Source organism: Salmo salar, chromosome ssa03 (genome assembly GCF_905237065.1).
Source record: "Salmo salar chromosome ssa03, Ssal_v3.1, whole genome shotgun sequence".
NCBI classification, from domain to species: Eukaryota; Metazoa; Chordata; class Actinopteri; order Salmoniformes; family Salmonidae; genus Salmo; species Salmo salar.
Window position 1 is genome coordinate 22,590,064 of NC_059444.1, and position 26,140 is coordinate 22,616,203.

Sequence of the window (26,140 nt, forward strand, 5' to 3'; positions counted from 1 at the left end):
GAATTCCAAATGGCACCCTATTTCCTTTATAGTGCACTACTTCTGACTAGGGCCTATAGGGCTGTGATCACTTCACTATATAGGTAATAGGGTGCCATTTGGGATTGAGCCTATGATTTATGTCCATCTCCATCCCTAAAGCTGTGTGTCTATTTGATTTGCCCTCTTCCAGGGAGCAGACGATATGTGGGATGAACCAAGACATGTCTGTCCAGGGACAGGGGATGGGGAAGCAGCCAATGAACACTGTGTCTTCACTGACTCCTCCCAGTGTGGGTGGGCTGTCCCCAGGGTTGGGGGGACAGGACACGATGGTTGGCAGCAATACTAACATGGCCACCATGGGTGGACGTTACAGATGCCAGGGGGCTATGAACCGTTCTCCCACTCCTCGGGGTAGCAGCAACTATGCACTCAAGATGGGGATGAACAGCCCTTCGCAGGGCAGCCCCAGTGTGACCTCTCAGGGGGGTCAAGGTGGCGGTGGTACCATGCTGTCCCCACGCCACCGCCAGAGCCCCAGTGTGGCGGGTTGCCCCCACGCTCCTCCCACAGGACCCTTCTCCCCGACGGGCAGCCTGCACTCTCCACAAGGGGTGTGTAACAGCACAGGGGTGGGGAACAACCACAGTGTCTACACTGGTAACAGCTCCCTCAATGCACTTCAGGCCCTCAGCGAATGCCACGGGGTCTCCCAGCAGGGGCAGTCCATAGGGTCACCTGACAGGAAGCCAGGCAACATGATGCAGAGTCCCCCTGGTAGTGGTGGAGCTAGCAGCACTAGTAACCTCAACCTCAACTCCAGCCAGCTGGCCAACCACAGCAGCTGCACGTCTGAGATGTTTGGAGCGTATGGGGAGCAGTCCCAGCCAGACGGGGAGGAGAGGGAGAACGTGGAGCAGAGGAAGTCGAAAGATGACACCCTCAAGCCTTTTGGAGGATCAGGAGGAGAGCTGACCGAGGCCCAGAAAAGGCTCCTCAACAGTAAGGGCCACACCAAGCTCCTGCAGCTACTCACCAACAAGTCAGAGCACATGGAGCCCTGCTCGCCCCACGGGGCCCCTGGGGGAGGGGAGCCCAACTGGAAGGATCCCGGGATGGGACCAGGGGGCCACAACAACCACTCCACCTCGCTGAAGGAGAAACACAAGATCCTCCATAGACTCCTCCAGAACAGCACGTCCCCGGTGGAGCTGGCCAAGCTGACGGCTGAGGCCACGGGGAAGGAGCTGGGTCAGGGCCAGCAGGACCAGGGAGGACCAGACAGTATGGCTGCCACCATGGCTGAGATGGCCACCAAGCAGGAGCCCATCAGCCCCAAGAAGAAGGACAACGCGCTCCTGCGCTACCTGCTGGACAAGGACGACAACACCATGCAGGAGAAAGGCATCAAGATGGAGCCCGGGACAGAGATGAAGCTGGCCAATGTGAAGACTGAGAAGCACGACCCGGGATACAACATGGCAGACCAGGTCAGTAGAGCAGCAATGTGTATGGTCATGATACACTATTTGTGTCCCAAATTATACCCTATTACCCCTATGGGCCCTGGTCAAAGGTAGTGCGCTATATAGGGAATTGGGACACAACCACTGATCGAGAGTCTGAAGTAGGAGGTGGAGGTTGTAGTAAGTCTGTGTTCAGGGGATAAGAGATGGATGGATGGGGAGAGAAAAACTACAGCCTTTAGTTGTATGCCATATTTTTTTTGAAAATCTCTTGAAATACACTACATTCACAGATCCCTTTTAGCATAGCCACAATATGCGAGTTCCAATTCTCCACCCTTTTCCCAAAGGGTGCACTTGCACACACCATTTTTAACAATGGTGAAGACTCCACTCCAGCCAATGTTTACTCCAATCCAATACTTTTAGATCATGACGGGAAGTGTGCAAGTGCACACTGGGAGATTGTTAGAGAATCGGGACACTGCCCGAGAGGAGGCAGGAGGTGGAACAGGAACTAACCAACAGCAGGTCACCCTGGCATGCAGACGTGCAGTGCACAGGGAGGAGGGCAGAGTAGAGCTGCGAGCCGTGAGGATCGGAGGACAGAGCAGCCTTACATCATACATGACCTCATTAGTTCAGCTTGCTATTTATATCCTCCCCTCTATTCATTGGCCTGCCTGTATGAAATGGCCTGGGCAGGAAGATTCCATTCCCATCTGTAGGCTTCTCTCCTCTTTCTCTCTCTCTCGCTCTTTCTCTCTGCTATCATATTTAAATGAAAAATGTAGCTCATTCTCAGTGATGGGTACAGTAATTAGCCTAGGCTAGCTATGCACTGGTTTTGTTGATTTGAAAGCAATCCACATTTTTTTTTTACATTTTATTGTGGTGTATTCAGTGTTTTCCTGCGCTAGAAAATATGTTCCATAATATCTATATATTATTTATGTACGTAGTAGTCAGATGTTCTAAATGCTCATGGACACTGTCTCTACATTCTACTATCCTACTCATGTCTGCTCCCGCAGTCTACTCTAATGCATATAAGACTTGTCTGTGTCTTTCTGTGTGTGTGCATGCAGTCTAGTGCGCTGGAAGACATCTTGGATGATCTGCAGTGTCGCCAGCAGCAGCAGCAGCTCTTCTCAGTCCAGCACCACCAGCAGCAGTCCAGACCCGTGTCTCTGCCCGCCAACGTAGACAAGCAGTCCATCATCAACGACATCCTGCAGATGACAGAGAACAACAGCAGTCCCACGGGCACCAACACCCAGCAGAAGGCCTTCCCAGGCATGGGCCCAGGACGTGAGTTAACCACACCCCTGCTCTTAGCTGTTCTAGGTTTCATCCCAAATGGCACCCTCTTCCCTATGAGCCCTGATCAATGTAGTGCACTGTATAGAGAATAGGGTGCCATTTGGGAAGCAACCCAAGTAGCATGAGATGGTAGTAGCCCTTAACCACAGATCTGAGATCAGCTTACCCTCCCCAAATCTTAATAACCTTCATCATAAAGAATATCTGACCCGGTGTCAGTGGTTAGTTAGGGGCAACTTCTACCTACTTTGTCCCACTTTTGATATGGAAAAGATTGTTTGGTCAAGCCAGTATAGTTTAGTACGATGATTGTGTAACTTTTTCTGTCTTGTGCTCCCAGACTTCAATGGTCCCAGGATGGGTCAGCTAGGCCAACGCCCTCCTGTCCGCAGTATGTCCCTGGATCAGTCCAACATGTCTGCCCATGGTTCTCCCCGACCCTTCCCTCCTCCCAGGAACAGCAGCCCCTACTCTGTCATGCAGCAGCAAGCCATGATGGGAAACCACGGAATGCTGCAGAACCAGGCTAACATGGGCAACCCAGGTGAGTCGTCTAAAAATTCATTAAGCATTACCATCAAAATGTCTAGTGCAAATTTAAGAGATGTGCTCTGTGTTATAGGATCAGTCCCAAATGGCACCCTATTCCCTATTTAGTGCACTAATTTTGACCAGGGTCTGTAGGGTCCAGTTTCAGTGTTTGTAAGCTGAGTCAGGATCACTTCTAGTCTGTCTGCTTCTTTCCCCCTGTCCCAGGCATTCCCCAGGCTGGCATGCAGCAGGGTTGGGGTCCTCAGGGGCCAATGGGCCAGGCTCTGCAGCAGAGAATGGGGCCTGATGGTCGCATGGTGCCCAACGTCTCAGCTGGAGTCCCCATGAGGCCCAGCAACCAGCAGTCTGGACCCAGACAGATGGTCCCAATGCAGATGATGAGAAACGGTAGGTGCTGGTGCTGCACCCGTTTTTCCACGCACACCTTGCCCGTTTTTCCACGCACACCTTGCCCGTTTTTCCACGCACACCTTGCTCGTTTTTCCACGCACACCTTGCCCGTTTTTCCACGCACACCTTGCCCGTTTTTCCACGCACACCTTGCCCGTTTTTCCACGCACACCTTGCCCGTTTTTCCACGCACACCTTGCCCGTTTTTCCACGCACACCTTGCCCGTTTTTCCACGCACACATTCACAACTTGCCCTTGTTTCTCCACACACACATTCACAACTTGCCCTTGTTTCTCCAAACACACAAACGTCTCCAATGTCTCTGTATCCATCTTGAGCCATATGAAGCCCGTAATTGAAGTTATTCTGAGTCTTTTCATAATGTCTGTTGAACAGTGCAATCAGATATGGAGATGGCTGGTCCTCCCTACCCAGGACAGCAGGCACCGCCCAATCAGACAGCCCCGTGGCCTGACCGCATGATGTCAGTGGATCACGGGCCTTATGGGAACCAGAACCGGTAACTAGCTACACACTGTACAGACCCCTTCTCTCAGTGATAGTACAATACACCTCTCTGCTGTCTGACGCACTCTTTTGAAAAGTAGTGCACTATATAGGGAATAGGGTACCATTTGGGACCAAACTACTAAGTCTGAACCTACTCTGGGCCCGGTTTACCAAAAGCATCTTAAGGCTAAGTTCCTCGTTAGAACCTTAGTAGGAGCATCGTTAACTCTCCGAGCTGTTTCCCAAAACCATCGTTATTAACGTTGCACTAACGCCTGCCTCAGACCACTCGTAGAAGTGCATCACTAGGTGCTTTTGTTTGACCTCCCACATCACTTTATACACAGATCTCCGCTAAACATAAAATCACATGCTTTATCCATCTCTCTGTGACCACCGATAACTTTAAAACAAAGTTGACTACAAATAAAAAGTTGCCAATGTCTTTGCAATTGATACAAACAAGCTACATACTGTATAAAAATATGCTTCAAATGAAAACTGAGATGACTGCATTAAAATATAAACAGTAAGAGGCCTATTTTTGGTCGTATTGAACATGAAATGTATTTCAATCAGTTGCGTTCTATTTTGCTACTTGTAGGCTACTGTCTGTAATTTGTCTGAACATATTTCATGATGTGTAGCCTAACATGTGCGCAATGCTGTGCGCAATCTGACTTTTGTGCATTTTTATTGGGTAAACATTAGAAAACGTCACCTCAATAAGTGATATCTCTCTAGGCGCTGATCCGTCGTCAGTATTGTGAAATAATTGTAATGTTAAGGAAATATTTTAATGTATAAAGCTGATCTGAGAGCAGCACTCCCCTTTCCTTCAATCCTATCAGTATCGACACATGCTCCAACAACTTCAGTCAATGGCTGTTGACTGAGTGAAAATGACAGTGGTATGGTATGCACATGATGGTGTGTGTATGATGAGAAGCAGATGATTCACCGTGATGATCTCCTTGGCCACACGGCCCTTTCCAGTCTGACCTTTGACCTCGAACCTCAGACCTTGTGTTGTGTTCTTGCACTTAACACCCACACTTTTGTTTTTCTTGCACCAATTCTGCTGATAGCGGCTACCTCGAGAGGGTCTACTTGCAATAACTGTGATATGTGATTGTATTTTCCTACTGAACCTTAGTCTGGATCGGAGCGTCTGCTAAATGACCTTAATGTAATGAAACGTTGTGATCCCCACAGACAGGCTTATGGTAACCCCCAGGATGAGGTGCTGTGTTCTCCCTTGCGGCCTGGGGAGGGGCCTTCGGACGGGGACGCCCTGCTCAGCCAGCTCTACTCAGTGCTGAAAGACTTTGACGGCCTGGAGGAGATTGACCGCGCCCTGGGAATCCCCACTCTGATTAGTCAGGTAATCTCTATTAGCCGCTCTTATCTGCGCAGGCCACAGATATGTACTTGAGCAGGGTTTCCCAAACTTGGTCCTGAAGCCCCTCCGGCGGCACGTTTAGTTTTTTCCCCTAGCACTACACAGCTGATTCAAGTTTTGATTATTTGAATCGGCTGTGTAGTGCTAGGGCAAAAAACAAAATGTTTACCGGGGCGGGCTCAGGACCGAGTTTGGGAAACCCTGTACTAGAAAGCTCATCTCCTATCTTTGCAATGGCCACGTCAAAATGGTGTACGCCCTCAATGGCGCTGTCCATGCTAACACAGGCTTTGGGCCAAGTGTGCCCTCTATCCAACTCTATGGCCCAGGCCAACAAGCCTATAGCAGGCAGCTGGACTCATTTTCCCTTGAGGCCTTACTGTGGTACTGTAATTCACTGACTGCTGTACAGTAGTTACCTGTCCCCTAAGGTCTACAGGGAATTTGTATGTTGCTGTGGGTTCTGTCATTTGAATGGATTGACTACAAAATCTACAATTGAAATTAACTGACTAGTTAGCAAGCCATTACTTATTAACGGAAGGAAAACAGCCAAACGAACACTGACCTACAGTAGCTTTTTTTTTTATGTCCTGCTATGTGACTCAATTTCTTACTTGGTTTGATCTCTGTAGGGCCAGCCAGTGGCGCAGGAGCAGTATGCCAATCAGGAGTCACCCATGAGGAAGCCACCCATGTATAGCCAGTACCCCCAGGCTGGTAGCATGGCACAGGGCAACTACATGAGCCAGCAGGACCCTGGCTTCCACGGTATGCCCGGTCAGATGGGCCAGCGGATGGGGTACCCCATGCTCCGACTCCCTGCCCGACCAGGAGGCCCGGTGCCTGCCCAGCCCAACAACCTGAGGCTGCAGCTGCAGCACCGACTACAGGCACAGCTGGTATGGCGACACCATCCCTGGAGCCCCCACTGTTAATAATATAGGCCCTATCCTAATGAATGTCTTCATCTGCAAAGAAACATTTAAATAGCTTGAAATTATGTTCGAAATGATAAATGCTTTACAAAGTTTACATATTAGACCTAAGGCACAAAATACAAACTTGCCTCTTTCAAAATCACACACACCACCCCAAGAGCCCTCAATGTAAATCATAGGGCATATAGAAGTCCTGACCTGAAAAGGACAATTGATAAGCTAAAGCTTGACATGGAATTTGGAATTAATAGTTTGCAATATTGACATCGATAATTGAACAACCTTGCCCCTCTCCCTTGTCAAAATCAAACAGGAACTGGACATTTAAGAACATTTCAAACTGAACTGGACATCTGAAAATAACTGTTAAGAGTCTACTCAGTTTCTGCAGTAAACTCTGAGGATTCTACTGCCACCTGCTGGAGAGTTTGAGAAATGGCTAAACTATTTTATAGCAATGACTCAAATCAAATGTTATTTTATTAATTTCACCTCTATTTAACCAGCTAGGCCAGTTGAGAACAAGTTCTCATTTACAACTGCGACCTGGCCAAGATAGAGCAAAGCAGTGCGACACAAACAACAGAGTTACACATGGAATAAATAAACATACAGTCACTAACACAATAGAAGAGTCTATATACAGTGTGTGCAAATGAGGTAAGATAAGGGAGGTAAGGCAATAAATAGGCCATAGTGGCGAAATAATTACAACTTAGCAATTAAACACTGGGGTGATAGATGTGCAGAAGATGAATGTGCAAGTAGAGATACTGGGGTGCAAAAGAGCGAAGAATAAATAACAGTATGGGGATGAGGTATTTGGATGGGCTATTTACAGTGATCTGTGAGCTGCTCTGACAGTTTGCTTAAAGTTAGAGAGGGAGATATCAGTCTCCAGCTTCATTGATTTTTGCAATTCGTTCCAGTCATTGGCAGCAGAGAACTGGAATGAAAGGCGGAATTGGCATTGGGGTGACCAGGGAAATATACCTGCTGGAGCGCGTGCTACGGGTTGGTGCTGCTATGGTGACCAGTGAACTGAGATAAGGCGGGGCTTTACCTAGCAAAGACTTTTATAGATGACCTGGAGCCAGTAGGTTTGGCGACGAATATGAAGCGAGGGCCAGCCGACGAGAGCATACAGGTCGCAGTGGTGGGTAGTATATGGGGCCTTGGTGACAAAACGGATGGCACTGTGATAGACGGCATTCAATTTGCGGAGTAGAGTGTTGGAGGCTATTTTGTATATGACATCGCCAAGGTCAAGGATCGGTAGGATAGTCAGTTTTACTAGGGTATGTTTGGCAGCATGAGTGAAGGATGCTTTGTTGTGAAATAGGAAGCTGAATCTAGATTTAATTTTGGATTGGAGATGCTTAATGTGAGTGGAAAGCGTTTATAATCTAACCAAACACCTAGGTATTTGTAGTTGGCCACATATTCTAAGTCAGAACCGTCCAGAGTAGTGATGCTGGACAGGCGGGCAGGTGCGGGCAGCAATCGGTTGAAGAGCATGTGTTTAGTTTTACTTGCATTTAAGAGCAGTTGGAGGCCACGGAAGGAGAGTTGTATGGCATTGAAGCTCATCTGGAGGTTAGTTAACACAGTGTCCAAAGAAGGGCCAGAAGTATATAGAATGGTGTCATCTGCGTAGAGGTGGATCAGAGAAGCACCAGCAGCAAGAGCGACATCATTGATGTATACAGAGAAGAGAGTCGGCCCAAGAATTGAACCCTGTGGCACCCCCATAGAGACTGCCAGAGGTCCGGACAACAGGCCCTCTGATTTGAACTCTGTCTGAGAAGTAGTTGGTGAACCAGGCAAGGCAGTCATTTGAGAAGCCATGGCTGTTGAGTCTGCCGATAAGAAAGCCTTGGCCAGGTCGATGAATACAGCTGCACAGTATTGTCTCTTATCGATGGTGGTTATGATATCGTTTAGGACCTTGAGCGTGGCTGAGGTGCACCCATGACCAGCTCGGAAACCAGATTGCATAGCGGAGAAGGTACGGTGAGATTCGAAATGGTCGGTGATCTGTTGACATTCGAAGACCTTAGAAAGGCAGGATAGGATATGTGTGTGTGTGTGTGTAACAGTTTGGGTCAAGAGTGTCTCCCCCTTTGAAGAGGGGGGTGACCACGGCAGCTTTCCAATCTTTGGGGATCTCAGACGATAAGAAAGACGTCGAACAGGCTAGTAATAGGGGTTGCAAGAATTGCGGCGGATAATTTTAGAGAGGGTCCAGATTGTCTAGCCAAGCTGATTTGTAGGGGTCCAGATTTTGCAGCTCTTTCAGAACATTGGCTATCTGGATTTGGGTTAAGGAGAAATGGGGAAGGCTTGGGCAAGTTGCTGAGGGGGGTGCAGGGCTGTTGACCGGGGTAGGGGTAGCCAGGTGGAAAGCATGGCCAGCTGTAGAAAAATGCTTGAAATTCTCAGTTATAGTGGATTTATCAGTGGTCACAGTGTTTCCTAGCCTCAGTGCAGTGGGCAGCTGGGAGGAGGTGCTCTTATTCTCCATGGACTTTACAGTGTCCCAGAACTTTTGAGTTTGTGCTACAGGATGCAAATTTCTGCTTGAAAAATCTAGCCTTAGCTTTCCTAACTGCCTGTGTATATTGGTTCCTAACTTCCCTGAAAAGTTGCATATCGCGGGGGCTATTCGATGCTAATGCAGTACAACACAGGATGTTTTTGTGCTGGACAAGGGCAGTCAAGTCTGGGGTGAACCAAGGGCTATGTCTGTTCTTAGTTCTACATTTTTTGAATGGGGCATGCTTATTTAAGATGGTGAGGAAAGCACTTTTAAAGAAAAACCAGGCATCATCTACTGACGGAATGAGGTCAATATCCTTCCAGGATACCCGTGCCAGGTCGATTAGAAAGGCCTGCTCGCTGAAGTGTTTTAGGAAGCGTTTGACAGTGATGAGGGGTGGTCGTTTGACCGCAGACCCATTACGGATGCAGGTAATGAGGCAGTGATCGCTGAGATCCTCTTTGAAGACAGCAGAGGTGTATTTGGAGGGCAGGTTGGTTAGGATTATTTCTATGAGGGTGCCCGTGTTTACGGATTTGGGGTTGTACCTGGTAGGTTCATTTGATAATTTGTGAGATTTGTCACATGCTTCGTAAACAACAGGTGTAGATTAACAGTGAATTTCTTACTTGGGGGCCCTTCCCAACAATGCAGAGAATTAATAATAGAAAGATGACACACGGAATAAATACACAATGAGGAACAAAAACTTGACTATATACACAGTGTATTGAGTCAATGTGCGGCAGTATGAGGTAATTGAGGTAGATACTAAATGTTAATATGGGTAGGGGTAAATTGACTAGGCAACGGTATGGATAATAAGCAGTAGCAGCAGTAAATGTTATGAGTCAAAAGAGTTTGTGCAAAGGGGGGTCAATACAGATAGTACAGGTAGCTATTTGGTTAACTATTTAGCAGTCTTATGGCTTGGGGGTAAAAGCTGTTCAGAGTTCTGTTGGTTCCAGACTTGGTGCATTGGTACCGCTTGCTTTGCAGTAGCAGAGTGTCTTTGACAATTTTTAGGGCTCTCTGACACTGCTTGGTATAGAGGTCCTGGGTGGCAGGGAGCTTGGACCCAGTGATTCATTAGGCTGTACTCACTTCCTTTCTGTAGCTCTTTGCGGTTGGATGCCAAGCAGTTGCCATACCAAGCTGTGACACAGCCAGTCAAGATGATCTCAAATTATTTAGGCTCTGAGCGCCCATGCCAAATCTTCAGCCTCCTGAGGGGGAAGAGGCTTTGTTGGTGTGTGGGCCATTAAGTTAATTTCTTAGTAATGTGGACAAAGGAAGTTCAAGCTCTCGACCCGCACCACTACAGCCCTGTGGATGGGCTGTTTTGGCCCTCCGTTTCCTGTCGTCCACCATCAGCTCATTTGCATTGCTGACATTGAAGGAAATGTCATGGCACCACACTGCCAGGTCACTGACCTCCTCCCTATAGGCTGTCTCATTGTCGTTTGTGATCAGGCCTACCCCCTTGTGTCATCTGCAAACTTAATGATGGTGTTGGAGTCGTGCATGGCCACGCAGTTGTGTGTGAACAGGGGGTACAGGAGGGGACAAAGCACGCACCCCTGAGGGGACCCCATGTTGAGGGTCAGCGTGGCGGATGTGCTGTTACCTACCCTTACTACCTGGGGGCGGCCCGTCAAGAAGTCCAGAATCCAGTTGCAGAGGGAGATGTTCAGTCCCAGGGTCCTGATTTAGTGATGAGCTTGGAGGGCACTATGGTGTTGAATGCTGAGCTGTAGTCAATGAACAACATTTTCTTCTAGGTTTCCTCTTATCCAAGGGCAGTGTGGAGTGCAATTGAGATTGCATCATCTGTGGATCTGTTGGAGCGGAATGCGAATTGGAGTAGGTCCAGGGTGTCTGGAATGATGATGTGGATGTGAGCCATGACCATCAAAACATTTCATAGCTACAGATGTGAGTGCTACAGGGGCGATAGTCATTTAGACTGGTTAATTTGGCATTATTGGGCACAGGGACTGTGGTGGTCTGCTTGAAACATGTAGGTATTACAGATGGGGTCAGGGAGCGGTTGAACATGTCAGTGAATGCCAGGTGGTCAGTGAATGCTCTGAGTATTCCTTCTGGTAATCCATCTGGCCCGAGGCCAGAAGAAAGGAAAGGTTCACCCAATTTGAATGTTATATCGTTTTTGTGCATCTCTGAGTGATGTACGATTGATTCCCTGGATAATTCCATGTTTTCATGTGTATCTGAGTTGTTGGCCTTCAAGCAGGGAGAAATCCATCCGGTATGACGTAGCACCGGGATAGTTGCTCTCACTATACTGGTAGTTAATAGAAATACGACTTTTGGATTGCGAAAAACGTCTATCATAGATTTCAATACAAACTGATGTCATAACTCGGGAGGTTGTCTTCTCTCGAATGAGCCATTGATCATATTTGAACGATATTCCTACCTCGAGAAATGTGTAATTTAACGGAGGGTCTAGCACATTATTCCCATTTGTCTGCCTCTTTAGTCCAGGGTGCATTGCATAGTGCCATTGCCAGAGATATTATAAAAAGTAGATAGGAGTCCAATGAATGAAGGAACGTATACCGTCCCACCCAGCAGACTGTCGACCAATCGCGTCCACTTTGTAATTCTGCTTCACGCAGTTGTTAAGCTAATCGTCATGCAACCCCTTCTCAAAGTCAGTGTGTATGTTGAGAAACGTGCTTATTTTCCTCGAAAGTACGTAATTTCACGATTCCAAAGCTCCTTGTCCCAGAATCACCCAGAATACACCGTGTGGCCCATTGACGTAGCATGGGCAACGTTTCCCATCACCTCGAAAGTATATCTGTCGTTGCGAATGTTAGGTTGGGCGTTAGGTTGAACATGGTGAGATTGTAGACTCCTAAATTGATAGTGCATTTTGTTTTAGGTGATTTTACAGATACCTAGCTATGTTACATGCTGATATTGTCTTTGGTATTACTGTGTGTAGCTATGTTTGCTTGCTACCTGCCTAGCTAGCCAGCTAGCCCATAGATAGAGTGTATTTTGTAGTCGACTTGAGCTGCAACACATTTCCAGAACGATTTTCCAGGTTCCCACCAACCTTATAATGCCAAAATGAAACATTTGTTCGCAAAAAAATATTTTCACATATTAGTTTTATTTAACACTGTAAATGAAAGGAATTGGTATTTTAGGGTGGATTTTTCCTTTAACCTGTTTAAAGGTCTCACTCACATTTGACCTAGAGTTTGTGCATGCATTGATATGTAGGCTACGTGTGCCTTTTAAAAATGTATGTAGTTCTGTTCTTGTCCTAATGATGTTCTGTATTATGTCATTCTGTATTATGTTTTGTGTGGACCCCAGGAAGAGTAGCTGCTGCTTTTGCAACAGCTAATGGGGATCCTAATAAAATACCAATACATTGACTACAGAGAGCGAGATCACACAGTCATCCGGAACAGCTATTGCTCTCATGCATGGTTCAGTGTTGCTTGCCTCAAAGCGAGCATAGAAGGCATTTAGCTCGTCTGGTAGGCTCGCGTCACTGGGCAGCTCGTGGCTGGGTTTCCCTTTTGTAATTCGGGATAGTTTGCAAACCCTGCCACATCTGACACGCATCAGAGCTGGCATAGTAGGATCCATCTTAGTCCTGTATTGACACTGCCTGTTTGATCGCTCGTCAGAGGTCGTAGCAGGATTTCATTACATTATAAATGAAGTGCAGTATCATAAATGTCTTTGGATTTCACCAAGTAATGGGTCTAATAGAATGTAAAGGGCTATGTAATTAACACATTTAAGTCGGTTAAATTCAACAACAAAATTTTTCTTTTTCTTATTTCCTCAGCAGAATCGTCAGCCAATGATGAATCAGATGGGTGTGTCCAACATGAACCTGCCTCTCAGACCCAGTGTACCCAACCAGGTTAGTCAGAATACTGTAGCAGATCATTGTGAGTTTGCATCCCAAATGGCACCCTATTCCCTAGAAATAAAGGTTAAATAAATAAAAAATAAACTTCAAATATAGTGTACTTCTTTTGGCAGCACCCTATTCCCTATATAGTGTACTACTTTTGAGCAGGCCCTATAGGGCTCTGTTCAAAAGTAATGCACTTTATAGGGAATAGGGTTCCATTTGGGCTGCACACTAAAAGTCTAAATGTGTCTTGTCTGTCTGTCCTTCTAGGGAACCCTGAATGCTCAGATGTTGGCCCAGAGACAGAGGGAGTACCTGAGTAACATCCTGCGCCAGCAGCACGTCCACCAGAGAGCCATGCTGATGCGGGCCCAGGGCCTCAACGCCCCCCCCAACATGGCTTCAGCGGCTGGGGCAGTGGAGCCCTCACAGTCCCCTGGCATGGCCCCTGGTTCCATGGGCACCAACCCTCGGATCCCCCAGGCAAACCCCCAGCAGTTCCCCTACCCGGCCAGCTACGGTACTGGTCTTACGTCCCCGCCACCCTCCACCAGCCCCTTCCCCCCGCTGTCCCCTGGTCTCCCTGGGGCTCAGCAGCTCCTCTCCCCTCTCCACTCCTCCCCAATCTCGCATGGCTCCTCCCAGATGAGTCTAGCTAACCAGCAAGGGATGATGGGAAACGTAGGTGGCCAGTTTGGAGCCGTAGTGAATCCACAAATGCAGCAACACCGTGCCTTCCAGTTTCCCAGCTCAGGTATACTGTAATATAATACTGCCCGGTCACCTCGCTGTGTGGCTTCCTGTCACAGCTTTTGGTTTAATTTCAACTGAAAAATGTTTAATCATACGTGGGTTTAATTCGGTGGCTGCATGACTGTAGTGGTATTTGTTTCTCATACATACTCCATGGTGGTTTAGCTGAACAGCTGCCAGTAAAATAGTATACTACCGGTCAAACGTTTTAGAACACCTACTCATTCAAGCATTTTTCTTAATTTTTTACCATTTTCTACATTGTAGAATAATAGTGAAGACATCAAAACTACTAAATGACACATATGGAATCATGGAGGAACCAAAAATGTTTTAGATTTTAGATTTTTCAAATAGCCACCCTTTGCCTTGATGACAGTTTTGCACACTCTTGGCATTCTCTCAACCAGCTTCATGAGGTAGCCACCTGGAATGCATTTCAATTGTGCCTTAAAAGTTAATTTGTGGAATTTCTTTCCTTCTTAATGCGTTTGAGCCAATCAGTTGTGTTGTAACAAGGTAGGGGGTGTATACATAGCCCTATTTGGTAAAAGACCAAGTCCATATTATGGCAAGAACAGCTCAAATAAGCAAAGAGAAACAACAGTCCATCATTACTTTAAGACATGAAGGTCAGTCAATACGGAAGATTTCAAGAACTTTGAAAGTTTCTTTAAGTGCAGTCGCAAAAACCATCAAGCGCTATGATGAAATTGGCTCTCAAGAGGACCGCCACAGGAATGGAAGACCCAGAGTTACCTCTGCTGCAGAGGATTTGCTTCATGGTTGATTTGCTGAAAAGAAACCACTACTAAAGGACACCAATAAAAAGTGACTTGCTTGGGCCAAGAAACGCAAGCAATGGACATTAGACCGGTGGAAATGTGTCCTTTGGTCTGGAGTCCAAATTTAAGATTTTTGGTGCCAACCACCATGTCTTTGTGATACACGGTGTGGGTGAACGGATGATCTGTCCGCATGTGTATTTCCCACCGTGAAGCATGGAGGAGGAAGTGTGATGGTGCTTTGCTGGTGACACTATCTGTGATTGATTTAGAATTCAAGGCACACTTAACCAGCATGGCTACCACAGCATTCTGCATCGAGACGCCATCCCATCTGGTTTGGGCTTAGTGGGACTATCATTTGTTTTTCAACAGGACAATGACCCAACACACCTCCAGGCTTTGTAAGGGCTATTTGACCAAGAAGGAGAGTGATGGAGTGCTGCATCAGATGACTTGGCCTCCACAATCCCCTGACCTCAACCAAATTGAGATGGTTTGGGATGAGTTGGACCGCAGAGTGAAAGGAAAGCAGCCAACAAGTGCTCAGTATATGTGGGAACTCCTTCAAGACTGTTGGAAATGCATTCCAGGTGAAGCTGGTTGAGAGAATGCCAAGAGTGTGCAAAGCTGTCATCAAGGCAACAGGTGGCTATTTGAAGAATCTCAAATATAAATACATTTTGATTTGTTTAACACTGTTTTTTGGTTACTACATGATTCCATATGTGTTATTTCATAGTTTTGATGTCTTCACTATTATTCTACAATGTCAAAGCCAAGATAAAGAAAACCCCTTGAATGAGTAGGTGTTCTAAAACCTTTGACCGGTAGTGTATGCCTCATGTAATCTCACAGGTCTATCTACCTAAAGATATCTGAGGACTTGTGATCCATAGTATTAACTCATTGTCTCTCATGTTAGTCAAAACAATCCATTACATATGATACAGGGATAAGAATTACTAACAGCATTATCAGATGGTTTCATGTTGGTGTTCACATGGATGTTGGTGGTGGCTGAGCTGTAGAATTAATTTTTTTCCTCTCCTTCTCTTATTCATTCATATGACTGTATAGATTTGATTGTGAAACGTTTTTGACCAACTGCATGTACTTTACTTTGGCTCTTCATGTATTTCTGTTTCTTCATTAACATATCTGCGGTAGTCAACTACAACACATAGCTTATCTTTAGCCTGGTCCCACATCTATTTGTAATTTTGGCAATTCCATTTCTGTCATTGTCAAGCCAAACATGGGATGACAAGGAGTTGGAATGGTGGAACAAACTGACTGGCATTCAAGCAATCTTATCTTGACAATGAAATGAATGTTTAGGTAACGTCTACTGTACTCTCCACCCCTCAGTACTGATAACAAATGTCTCCTCCCTGGTCCTGTCAGGTATAAACCAGCAGCAGCAGGACGCAGGCTTCACAGGAGCCACCACCCCCCAGAGCCCCCTCATGTCCCCCCGCATGAGTCACGCCCAGAGCCCCATGATGCAGCAGCAGGCCCAGGCCAACTCCTCCTACCAGCCCTCCTCTGAGATGAATGGCTGGCCTCAGGGCAACATGTCAGGAAACAGGTGAGACTGACTGGCAGCTCTAACTGGATCTTTGATCAAAATCAAATTTTATCACATGCGTCAAATTTTTATTTAACCAGCAAGTCAGTTAAGAACAAATTCTTATTTACAATGACTGCCAATCCCGGCCGGATGTGATACAGCCTGGATTCGATCCAGGGTGTCTGTAGTGAAGCCTCAAGTACTGAGATGCAGTGAGTTGCGCCACTCGGGAGCTAAAGCGTTAAAATAACTATGCATAGATAATAACCAGAGAGTAGCAGCAGTGTGTGGTGGGGTGGGGGTGGGGGGGGGGGAGAAACAATGCAAATAGTCTGGGTAGTCATTTGATTAGCTGTTCAGAGACTTATTTGATTAGCTGTTTAGAGTCTTATGGCTTGGGGGTAAAAGCTGTTAAGAAGTCTTTTGGTTGCAAAATTCAAGTAACTTCGGAAAGGGTTTCCAGGAAGTCCTGGTTGGAGGATTCCCTGAATCAGGAGGAAATAAACATATCTGTAATTCTTCATCCAGGTTTTCTGGAAAACCAGAATTTTGCAACCCTACTCCTAACCTTTGTATTTAGTTGTCGTGGTAATGATCATAGACTTATATGTTTTGCTTCTGCATGAATCTACACTGTCTGTAGGATGTATCCAGTATGCTCTCATGATACACATTTTCATCAACCTGGGGTAAAATCTGTGATTGAACATGTACCTTTTGATTTCCATGCTCTGTTTCAGCATGTTCACACAACAGTCTCAATCTCAGCAGTACATGCCCCAACAGTCAAATGGTGGAATGTACACCGGCACAAACGCAAACCTGAACATGAACATACAGGGTGTCCCCATGGCCTCCAACGGCAACATGAACCAAGTGTCAACAGGCCAGATGACCATGCCTACAGGAAGCCTGTCCTCCATGGACCCTGAGCAGGTGTGTGTGTGTCCAGTTCAAGTTCCACCCACTCTTTTGTGTACTTCAGTTTCTCTTTATCATTTAGAGGTACTTTTACAGAAACTAAAGTTAAATCTGATTTAGAAATTAAAATGAAAGAAAAAAAGAACACCATCTTAGAAAAAGCCAATAAAAAATCTTTACAAGCTAAAGAAGGAAAATACAATTTCATAACTATGATCTTTTACTTTTGAAGAGAGCCAACAACTACAGGTTAAACTCAAATAAAGAATACTACTTAATGGCAAATAAAGCTGTAAAATATCTCTCACCTCTTGCTAAACCAGTTAGAATTTTAAAAGATAAAAACTGTCAAATCGCGTTGTTTCTAAATACAATCTTCAATGAAAATGTATATGAATCAAAATTATACAGTTGGATGGATCCTATAGCCTTCTTAGACTCAACAACTCTGAAGCATTTATCAGCAGAAAAAGTATCATCACTAAAAACAGAGATTACTCAAGAAGAAATATTAGATACTGTTAAAACATTTGCATGGAGAAAAGCACCAGAAATTGATGGCTTTCCCATAGAATTCTATTCAACATTTTGGGACAAAGTAGCCCCCCTATTTACACAAATGACAACACACGTCACTCAACTCAGTGCTTCCTAGTTCCATGTATCAAACAGTTATTTCAATTATATTAAAACCAGGAAAATCTGTAGTCCCCTGCTGATAATAGACCCATAAGTTTAATAAATTGTGGCAAAATAATAACAAAACTTACACGCAATAGAATGGCAAGTCTTACCAGACTTGATACACATCAATCAAACAGGCATTATTGAAAATAGACACAACCAAGAACATGTCAGTTTAATACACAACAACAACAAAAAGATATACAGATTTATCAATAATGGCTGATGCCAAAAAGGCTTTTGACTGTCTTGAATGGCCTTTTCTATTCAAAACTTTGGAAGCTTTCAACTTTCCATCTGAAATAATACATTTACTAAAAATATTGCATAAATGTCCCTAAGCAAAAATATACACAAATACAGTTGAAGTTGGAAGTTTACATGCATACACTTAGGTTTGAGTCATTTAACTTGTTTTTCAACCACTCCACAAATGTATTGTTAACAAACTATAGTTTTGGCAAGTCGGTTAGGACATCTACTTTGTGCATGACACAAGTAATTTTTCCAACAATTGTTTACAGACAGATTATTTCACTTATAATTCACTGTATCACAATTCCAGTGGGTCAGAAGTTTACATACACAAGTTGACTGTGCCTGGGCCTCCCGGGTGGTGCAGTGGTCTACGGCACTGCATCGCAGTGCTAGCTGTGCCACCAGAGATTTTGGATTCGAACCCAGGCTCTATCGCAGCCGGCCGCGACCGGGAGGTCCATGGGGCGACGCACAATTTGCCCAGCGTCGTCCGGGTTAGGGAGGGTTTGGCCGGCAGGGATATCCTTGTCTCATCGCGCACTAGCGACTCCTGTGGCGGGCCAGGCACAGTGCACGCTGACCAGGTCGCCAGGTGTACGGTGTTTCCTCTGACACATTGGTGCGGCTGGCTTCCAGGTTGGATGTGCATTGTGTCAAGAAGCAGTGCGGTTGGGTTGTGTTTCGGAGGATGCATGGCTCTCGACCGTCGCCTCTCCCGAGTCCGTGCGGGAGTTGCATCGATGAGACAAGACAGTAACTACTACCAATTGGATACCACGAAACTGGGGAGAAAAAAGGGGTATAAAAAAAGTTGACTGCCTTTAAACAGCTTGGAAAATTACAGAAACTTTTGTCATGGCTTTAAAGCTTCTGATAGGCTAATTTACATAATTTGAGTCAATCGGAGGTGTACCTGTGGATGTATTTCAAGGCCTACCTTCAAACTCAGTGCCTCTTTGCTTGACATCATGGGAAAATCAAAAGAAAATCAGCCAAGACCTCAGAAAAACAATTGTAGACCTCCACAAGTCTGGTTCATAGTTGGGAGCAATGTCCAAATGCCTGAAGGTACCACTTTCATCTGTACAAACAATAGTACGCAAATATAAACACCATGGGACCACGCAGCCTTCATACCGCTCAGGAAGGGGACGTGTTCTGTCTCCTAGAGATGAACGTACTTTGGTGCAAAAAGTGCAAATCAATCCCAGAACAACAGCAAAGGACCTTGTGAAGATGCTGGAGGAAACAGGTACAAAAGTATCTATACCCGCTGTAAAATGAGTCCTATATTGACATAACCTGAAAGGCCGCTCAGCAAGGAAGAAGCCACTGCTCCAAAACCACCATTAAAAAAGCCAGACTACGGTTTGCAACTGCACATGGGGACAAAGATCGTACTTTTTGGAGAAATGTCCCCTGGTCTGATGAAACAAAAATAGAACTGTTTCGCCATAATGACCATCGTTATGTTTGGAGGAAAAAGGGGGATGCTTGTAAGCCGAAGAACACCATCCCAACCGTGAAGCACGGGGGTGGCAGCATCATGTTGTGGGGGTGCTTTGCTGCAGGAGGGACTGGTGCACTTCACAAAATTGGTGGCGTCATGAGGATGGAAAATGATGTGGATATATTGAAGCAACATCTCAAGACATCAGTCAGGAAGTTAAAGCTTGGTCACAAATGGGTCTTCCAAATGGACAATGACCCCGAGCATACTTCCAAAGTTGCGGCAAAATGGCTTAAGGACAATAAAGTCAAGGTATTGGAGTGGCCATCGCAAAGCCCTGACCTCAATCCCATAGAAAATTTGTTGGCAAAACTGAAAAAGCGTGTGCGAGCAAGGAGGCCTACAAACCTGACTCAGTTACACCAGCTCTGTCAGGAGGAATGGGCCAAAATTCATCCAACTTATTGTGGGAAGCTTGTGGAAGGCTACCCGAAACATTTCACCCAACAATTTAAAGGCAATGCTACCAAATACTAATTGAGTGTATGTAAACTTCTGGCCCACTGGGAATGTGATGAAAGCAATAAAAGCTGAAATAAATCATTCTCTCTACTATTATTCTGACATTTCACATTCTTAAAATAAAGTGGTGATCGTAACTGACATAAGACAGGGAATTTTTACTATGATAAAATGTCAGGAATTGTGAAACTGAGTTTAAATGTTTTTGGCTAAGGTGTATGTAAACTTCCGACTTCAACTGTTATACATTATCTGATTTAAATTGCTTTAGAATTGGGCACGACAGGGATGTCCCCTCTTCCCCCCTCCTATTTGCACTGGCAATTGAACCGCTTCTTAAAACTGAGGGTGGTTTTTCAATTCCAAGACTGGAGGGTTATCAACTTGCTACCTAAAGCTTTTACTTGCGGCATATAGTTAAATTCACTAAAGCGGAACAATGGGTACATATTGATGATCCTCATCCCCAGAATATTTTTACGTGTCTATTTTCAAAGGATAAAGCTAAGAACATTAACAACTTCATAGTTAAGAACACTATAACAATATGAAATGTATTCTACAAGAACCAATATCACTCTCTAATACCACATCCTTATGAAACAATCCTTGGATAACCTTTCAGAATTCACAGAAATTGGTCCACATGGAAAAACTAAAGGTATATAAACCGTAAATGACTTGGTGACAGGAAATGCACTGAACAAAAATATAAATTCAACATGCAACAATTTCAAAGATTTACTGAGTTACAGTTCCTGTAAGGAAGTCAGTCAGTCAATAGAAATGAATTGGGTGCTTATCTATGGATTTCACATGACTGGGCAGGGGCTGGCCTGGGAAGGCATAGGCCAACCCACTTGGGAGCCAGGCCCACCCATTGGGGAGCCAGGGCCCAGCCATTCAGAATGAGTTTTTCTGCACAAAAGGGCTTTATTATGGGGTATTGTGTGTAGATTGCTGAGGAAATTGTTTTATTTAATCCATTTTAGAATAAAGCTGTAACGAGACAAAATGTGGAAAAAGTCAAGCGGTCTGATTTTTCTTTCCAAAGGCACTGTATAAGGAATAGTGTGTAGTTTGGGAGGTAGCCGTAGTGTGGTGATGTAGTGGAACATCAAACAAGTCTTTGGGTGTTCCTACTACCACAGGTGAATCATGATAATGCCTTGAGACGAAGGGATAGCATCATTCTAGACCGGTTGGCTGGAATTGACATGTTAACACAAGGTGACACAACTCCAGTGAGTAACGCTTCATCTTCTGTTGTTGTCTGCCCAACATTAGGGATTAGTGTATTTAAAAATGTTTACACATCAAAACAGACAGCACCGATAAGGGCCTACTTCCCATGTCCTTATAATCCCCTGTCTCTCTTTCGAATGTTGTCAGTCGTATTTCACTAAATTCTGCCCTTTTGTCCCCCACAATGAAATTGGATGGGAGACTGTGGATCTGTCTCCGGTCCTATGATAGTTAGATATGATATCTGACACCACTGGCCCGATTTTGACTAAACTTGGGTGAATGATGTGTCTTGCCATAGAGATCTGGCATTTACAATATTACACTGATTGGCCTAAGGGGGGCAGTATAGCAATCAATGGAAATGTTGCCTTGTTTAAATCAAATAAACATTTTCTTTTTCAGAACTATTGCTGACCCCGGTCTATTGTTGGACAACACGGTTTACAAAAGGTCAACACCCAATGAAAACACTGGCATCCAACCAATCAAGGAGCTCCTGCAGTTCTCCCTGAACCAACCAACCGCATTCACCTTAGTGTGACTTAGGTCCTTCCCAAATAGGCTACACGCAGACACACACACACTGACACTTGCACACACACACACACTATATTATATATATATATATATATATATATATATATATATATATATATATATATATATATATATATATATGGACTCATACTCACACAATATAGAAGCAAAACTGATCCTGTCAGCAGGCATCTGGTCAGATAAATGTATTCATTTCAGGGGATAGAATGCAGACTATGGCTCCCCTCAAATGCTCTTTACTTCTCTTTTTAGGTATTTTCTTAGTAACAATATTTTCTTTGTCTGATCGTTTCTTTGTATGCACAGGTGTGAGACAAAATTATATCACATGGTTTCAAAAATTAAATAAGTGATATTATAAATGGTTTGAAGAGCATAAACTATACAATGATGTTAATTTTGAATGGTTACATTGTAAAGCCTGACTAAAGTAGTCACTTGAAAGGTTTATAAAATAATTGTTTTACAGGTATTTATCGTTTTTAAACTTGAGAAACTTTCTTTGTATGAAACTATAAAAAGGGGGCAAGGGTTAAGTTTCTTAACAAGTATCCCTTAATGGTACCTTATTGTGTCTATTTGAATTACATATTTTAGGTCCTGTAGTTTCAGATGAAATTGTCAAATGACTCCCCCTGCTGCGATATGTATGAAGGTGAATGTTCATAGTTTGTATATATTACAGTATAGATTAATTAATTAAGATGTATTTTTTTCTCTCTAGCCTGGTGTTACGACCACTGAAATTTGACTTCACAGTCATACCGTTTGTGTTGGATTAACTAACAAAGGACTGTTTATCAGGGTTCCAACCAATTGCGTAAGGATTTTTCCTTGCACTTCACCTCGACCTCATCACAATGAAAGGAATGGACAGACCTACCAACAGGCATAACTGAATACTTTAGGGTGCTCTGACTGTGCTAATTTTGTATGCTGGCCTATAAAAAAGCTGGAAGTGTAAAATGAACAGGTAATATGTATTTTTCAAGCCATATTCCTGTACTATTCCCGTTTTTGTTTATCGTCTGTAAGCACATAGCAAATAGGAACTCATAGAATTTACACAAAAATTTAGTAGAATGTGAAAATTCCAAATTGTCTGCAAACACTGAAATGAAGTTGGGCTCACATAATCATGTGTTTAATAATGTGTGGCCAGAAAATATCTATTTTGTAGGTTTGCACTGGTTATTATGTCACTCTGACGATGCAAAGGATATTTCAATTTTTTTGTGATGGACAATTTCTCCCAATTAATGAAACATTTTCCTAAACAAGGCATTATTAAAGAGTTGGGCAAAGTTTTAAGATTAGGATGCTCTGATATAAATATATATTCAACAACAAAAAATGTATAGAACGATGTACTGCTCTCATTGCAAATCCAAAGATGTTATTACTACCTTTAAAATAAACTGAAGCCATGTGTTAACTGTGTTAACAGCCTTTTGTAAGGCATGCATTTTGGCAATCATGACGACAAGTTAAGGAAAGAGTCTGCATACAAATATAACTCGCATAGTTTGGTTGAATTGATTTTTTTTCTTCAATTCTGACTGATCAAGACTTTTTTTGTTGTCAAATGTGTTATGAATTTATAGTTTGCTATTTTATCAATTGGTAAATATTACATGCAAGTACCTTAACATGCTAAAGACCTAGCATAATGCCTTAGACCTGTTGTTCTGTCATGTGCATTGCTGTGAAGTTGAAAGTTGTATCATATATGTATAGTGAAGTGACAATACTGAAGAGTGCATTGTTATTCAGTGGCCGTATCTGAAGTGGCACCTTATTCACTACATATAGTGCACTACTTTTGAGCAGGGCCTCTAGGGCACTATATAGGGAATAGGGTGTCATTTTAGATGCAGACAATGTACTTGTGCTATGGTTAGACTACTACACCCCTGGTTTATTCAGTTGGTTTTCAGATCTTTCTTTTTCCCACATTTTATTTGTGATCAGTGAGTTTTATTATTTGTACAATTGTTTCATATTTTGACTTTAAGATGAGTATGTAAACAATGGTAAATCAAAGCAATATTGTAAAACATGAGTTTTTTGTGTAGAAAGCTCAGTGTTGCAGTTCAGAGATGTTTTTCGAGGTGTGATGTTCATATTAAATATCACTTCACCTGCATCAATGTTTATCCAGAGTGGGAGCATTTATGTAAAAAGTTTTATTTACACCTTATGCAAGCTGTTGACTAATATTGCTTTTGCCAATGCTGCTTGCTAATTTATGATTTATGCCATTGTAAATAAATTATTTTTTATTGTTGATTGACGTGTAATTACTGATTGACTTGGTCTACAATTCATGTCCCTGTCCCATAAAAGACACATGGTTGACAGTTTGGTAAGACATTTAACTAAGGTTTCCAGAATGTAATTATTCAGTTGTACACGAAAACACATAACAATCGTAGTAAGACTGAACAAATTATCAAATCAGTTAGCCAAACGTACAACTAACTAAGAGGTAACTCTGGGTCTTCCTTACATGTGGCGGTCCTCGTGAGAGCCAGTTTTATCATAGCGCTTGACGGTTTTTGCAACTGCAGTTGAAGAAATTTTCAAAGTTCTTGAAATTTTCTGTATTGACTGACCATGTCTTAAAGTAATGATGGACTGTCGTTTCTCTTTGCTTATTTGAGCTGTTCTTGCCATAATATGGACTTGGTCTTTTACCAAATAGGGCTATCTTCTGTATACCAACCCTACCTTGTCACAACAACTGATTGGCTCAAACGCATTAAGAAGGAAATAAATTCCACAAATTAACTTTTAACAAGGCACACCTGTTAATTGAGATGCATTCCAGGTGACTACCTCATGAAGCTGGTTGAGAGAATGCCAAGAGAGTGCAAAGCTGTCATCAAGGCAAAGGGTGGTGACTTTGAAGAATCTCATCTGAAATATATTTAGATTTTTTTTAAACAATTTTTTGGTTACTGCATGATTCCATGTGTTATTTCATAGTGTTGATGTCTTCACTATTATTCTACAACAGAAAATAGTAAAAAATTAAGAAAAACCCTTGAATGAGTCGCTGTCTCCAAACGTTTGACCACATGGTTGGGCCATCCAAGCACAGGTACCCAACAAAACTAAGTATTACTTAAAAGTATTTTTTTATTTACACCCCTTTTTTTATTTACGCCATCCAGTAAAGCTGGTAAATGCTACTATATCAGTCTTTTAAAAAGTTGTATGAAGTGAACATGTTTCCGAATGCAACAAAGTCACGCATGAATTGAGAGGATGTTATCACTGGCAGGTGCCAGATGCAGGAGCAAACCGACAAGTGATCACAAGTCTGCAGTGACCATTAACAGCTGTATGGTCAAGTACTGGGCTTTGTACAATAAGCTGATTCTAGATCGTTTTTTAGGGGCAACTCCCCCTCTCCCTCCCGACGACACTTCCGCCCCAGTAAAATCGAACCAATAAGGTGACTCACTCAGTCGGACGCTGCAGAAGCCTATAAACTGGGTTGTGGTAAACATCTCAGATGTTCTTCAGTGAGAGGGTTATAATGTACAGCTTGCTACGGTATAGGATGACGATGGTTTTATCAAGTGCAATTTGATAACGGCCGTCAAATGGGATTTTCGTAGGAATTAAGGGCCCTGATATTGCTTAAAATCGTCAGGTTGGTAAGTAAAATGTGTTAGTTAACGTTGTGTTTTCATCCACAGCTACAACGCGAGTTTACAAGCCTGCCACCAGCAGATCATCAGCCGTTCACCAGAGCTAACCGCGGCTTTTAGTTAGTTAGCGTAACGGTAGGCTATGCCTACTCTGTGGGGATTGTATTGAAAACAGGTTCACGTCGGTAAATGCTAAATAGACAGTCACCGTTTTTTAGTAACATGTCCATTTTTATTCAATGCCAAGACTGGTTTAATTTGTTCGTTTTCATGTCTAGGTACTGGTAGTTACAGTACCTAGCTACTCGTTAACGTTGCCTTGGGAGAAGCCAAGGGTTTACAGCTTCCCCTGCTTTGGGTTCTCAACTGGACGTATCGACCACAGCTGGCTATAGCTACAGATTGTTACACCAGATAATATGATTTAAGAAATATTTTTGCCATCCATTACTGGGAGTTACAGGTTACGTACTGTTTGGTGTAACATATCATTTTCGACCAACCTTTAACTTGGCGATGCTAGCTATCTTCGTTCTCGATTTGGCCAAACATGTAACGTTATTTGAAACGTCCTTGTCCAGTTGCAGGTGGTGTTTGAATTTAGAAAATGTTCCATTATTTAAGTAAAAGAATTGTTTTGTTCAATCTAGAATTCCTCCAATGTGTACGCTGCTATCTTGTCTTGCAAATATGTTCTATTTAGACGGGTGAG

The 26,140-nt window shown here is 43.8% G+C and overlaps 2 protein-coding genes across 4 annotated transcripts in view; both read left to right on the forward strand.

The window, feature by feature from the left end:
- LOC106599465 (nuclear receptor coactivator 2) overlaps positions 1-24,058 on the forward strand; it is a 65,048-nt gene extending 40,990 nt beyond the window's left edge. Inside the window, exons 10-23 of one of the 2 annotated variants that reach the window (XM_014190712.2) lie at positions 173-1,472; positions 2,537-2,759; positions 3,112-3,315; positions 3,528-3,710; positions 4,112-4,235; positions 5,441-5,609; positions 6,263-6,529; positions 12,946-13,023; positions 13,288-13,771; positions 15,963-16,146; positions 16,869-17,064; positions 21,115-21,207; positions 21,614-21,816; positions 21,910-24,058. In XM_014190712.2, the coding sequence (XP_014046187.1) occupies positions 173-1,472; positions 2,537-2,759; positions 3,112-3,315; positions 3,528-3,710; positions 4,112-4,235; positions 5,441-5,609; positions 6,263-6,529; positions 12,946-13,023; positions 13,288-13,771; positions 15,963-16,146; positions 16,869-17,064; positions 21,115-21,207; positions 21,614-21,625 (3,517 nt within the window). In that variant the 3' untranslated portion in view covers positions 21,626-21,816; positions 21,910-24,058. Of the gene's footprint in view, positions 1-172; positions 1,473-2,536; positions 2,760-3,111; positions 3,316-3,527; positions 3,711-4,111; positions 4,236-5,440; positions 5,610-6,262; positions 6,530-12,945; positions 13,024-13,287; positions 13,772-15,962; positions 16,147-16,868; positions 17,065-21,114; positions 21,208-21,613; positions 21,817-21,908 lie in introns of both variants that reach the window. The other variant, XM_014190715.2, reaches the window with a different exon arrangement.
- Positions 24,059-25,232: 1,174 nt separating this feature from the next.
- The window catches only part of LOC106599461 (solute carrier organic anion transporter family member 5A1), a 31,832-nt gene continuing 30,924 nt past the window's right edge, over positions 25,233-26,140 (forward strand). Inside the window, exon 1 of one of the 2 annotated variants that reach the window (XM_045714647.1) lies at positions 25,233-25,434. The gene's annotated coding sequence lies outside the window, so the exon portion shown is untranslated. The remainder of the gene's footprint in view (positions 25,435-26,140) is intronic. The other variant, XM_045714648.1, reaches the window with a different exon arrangement.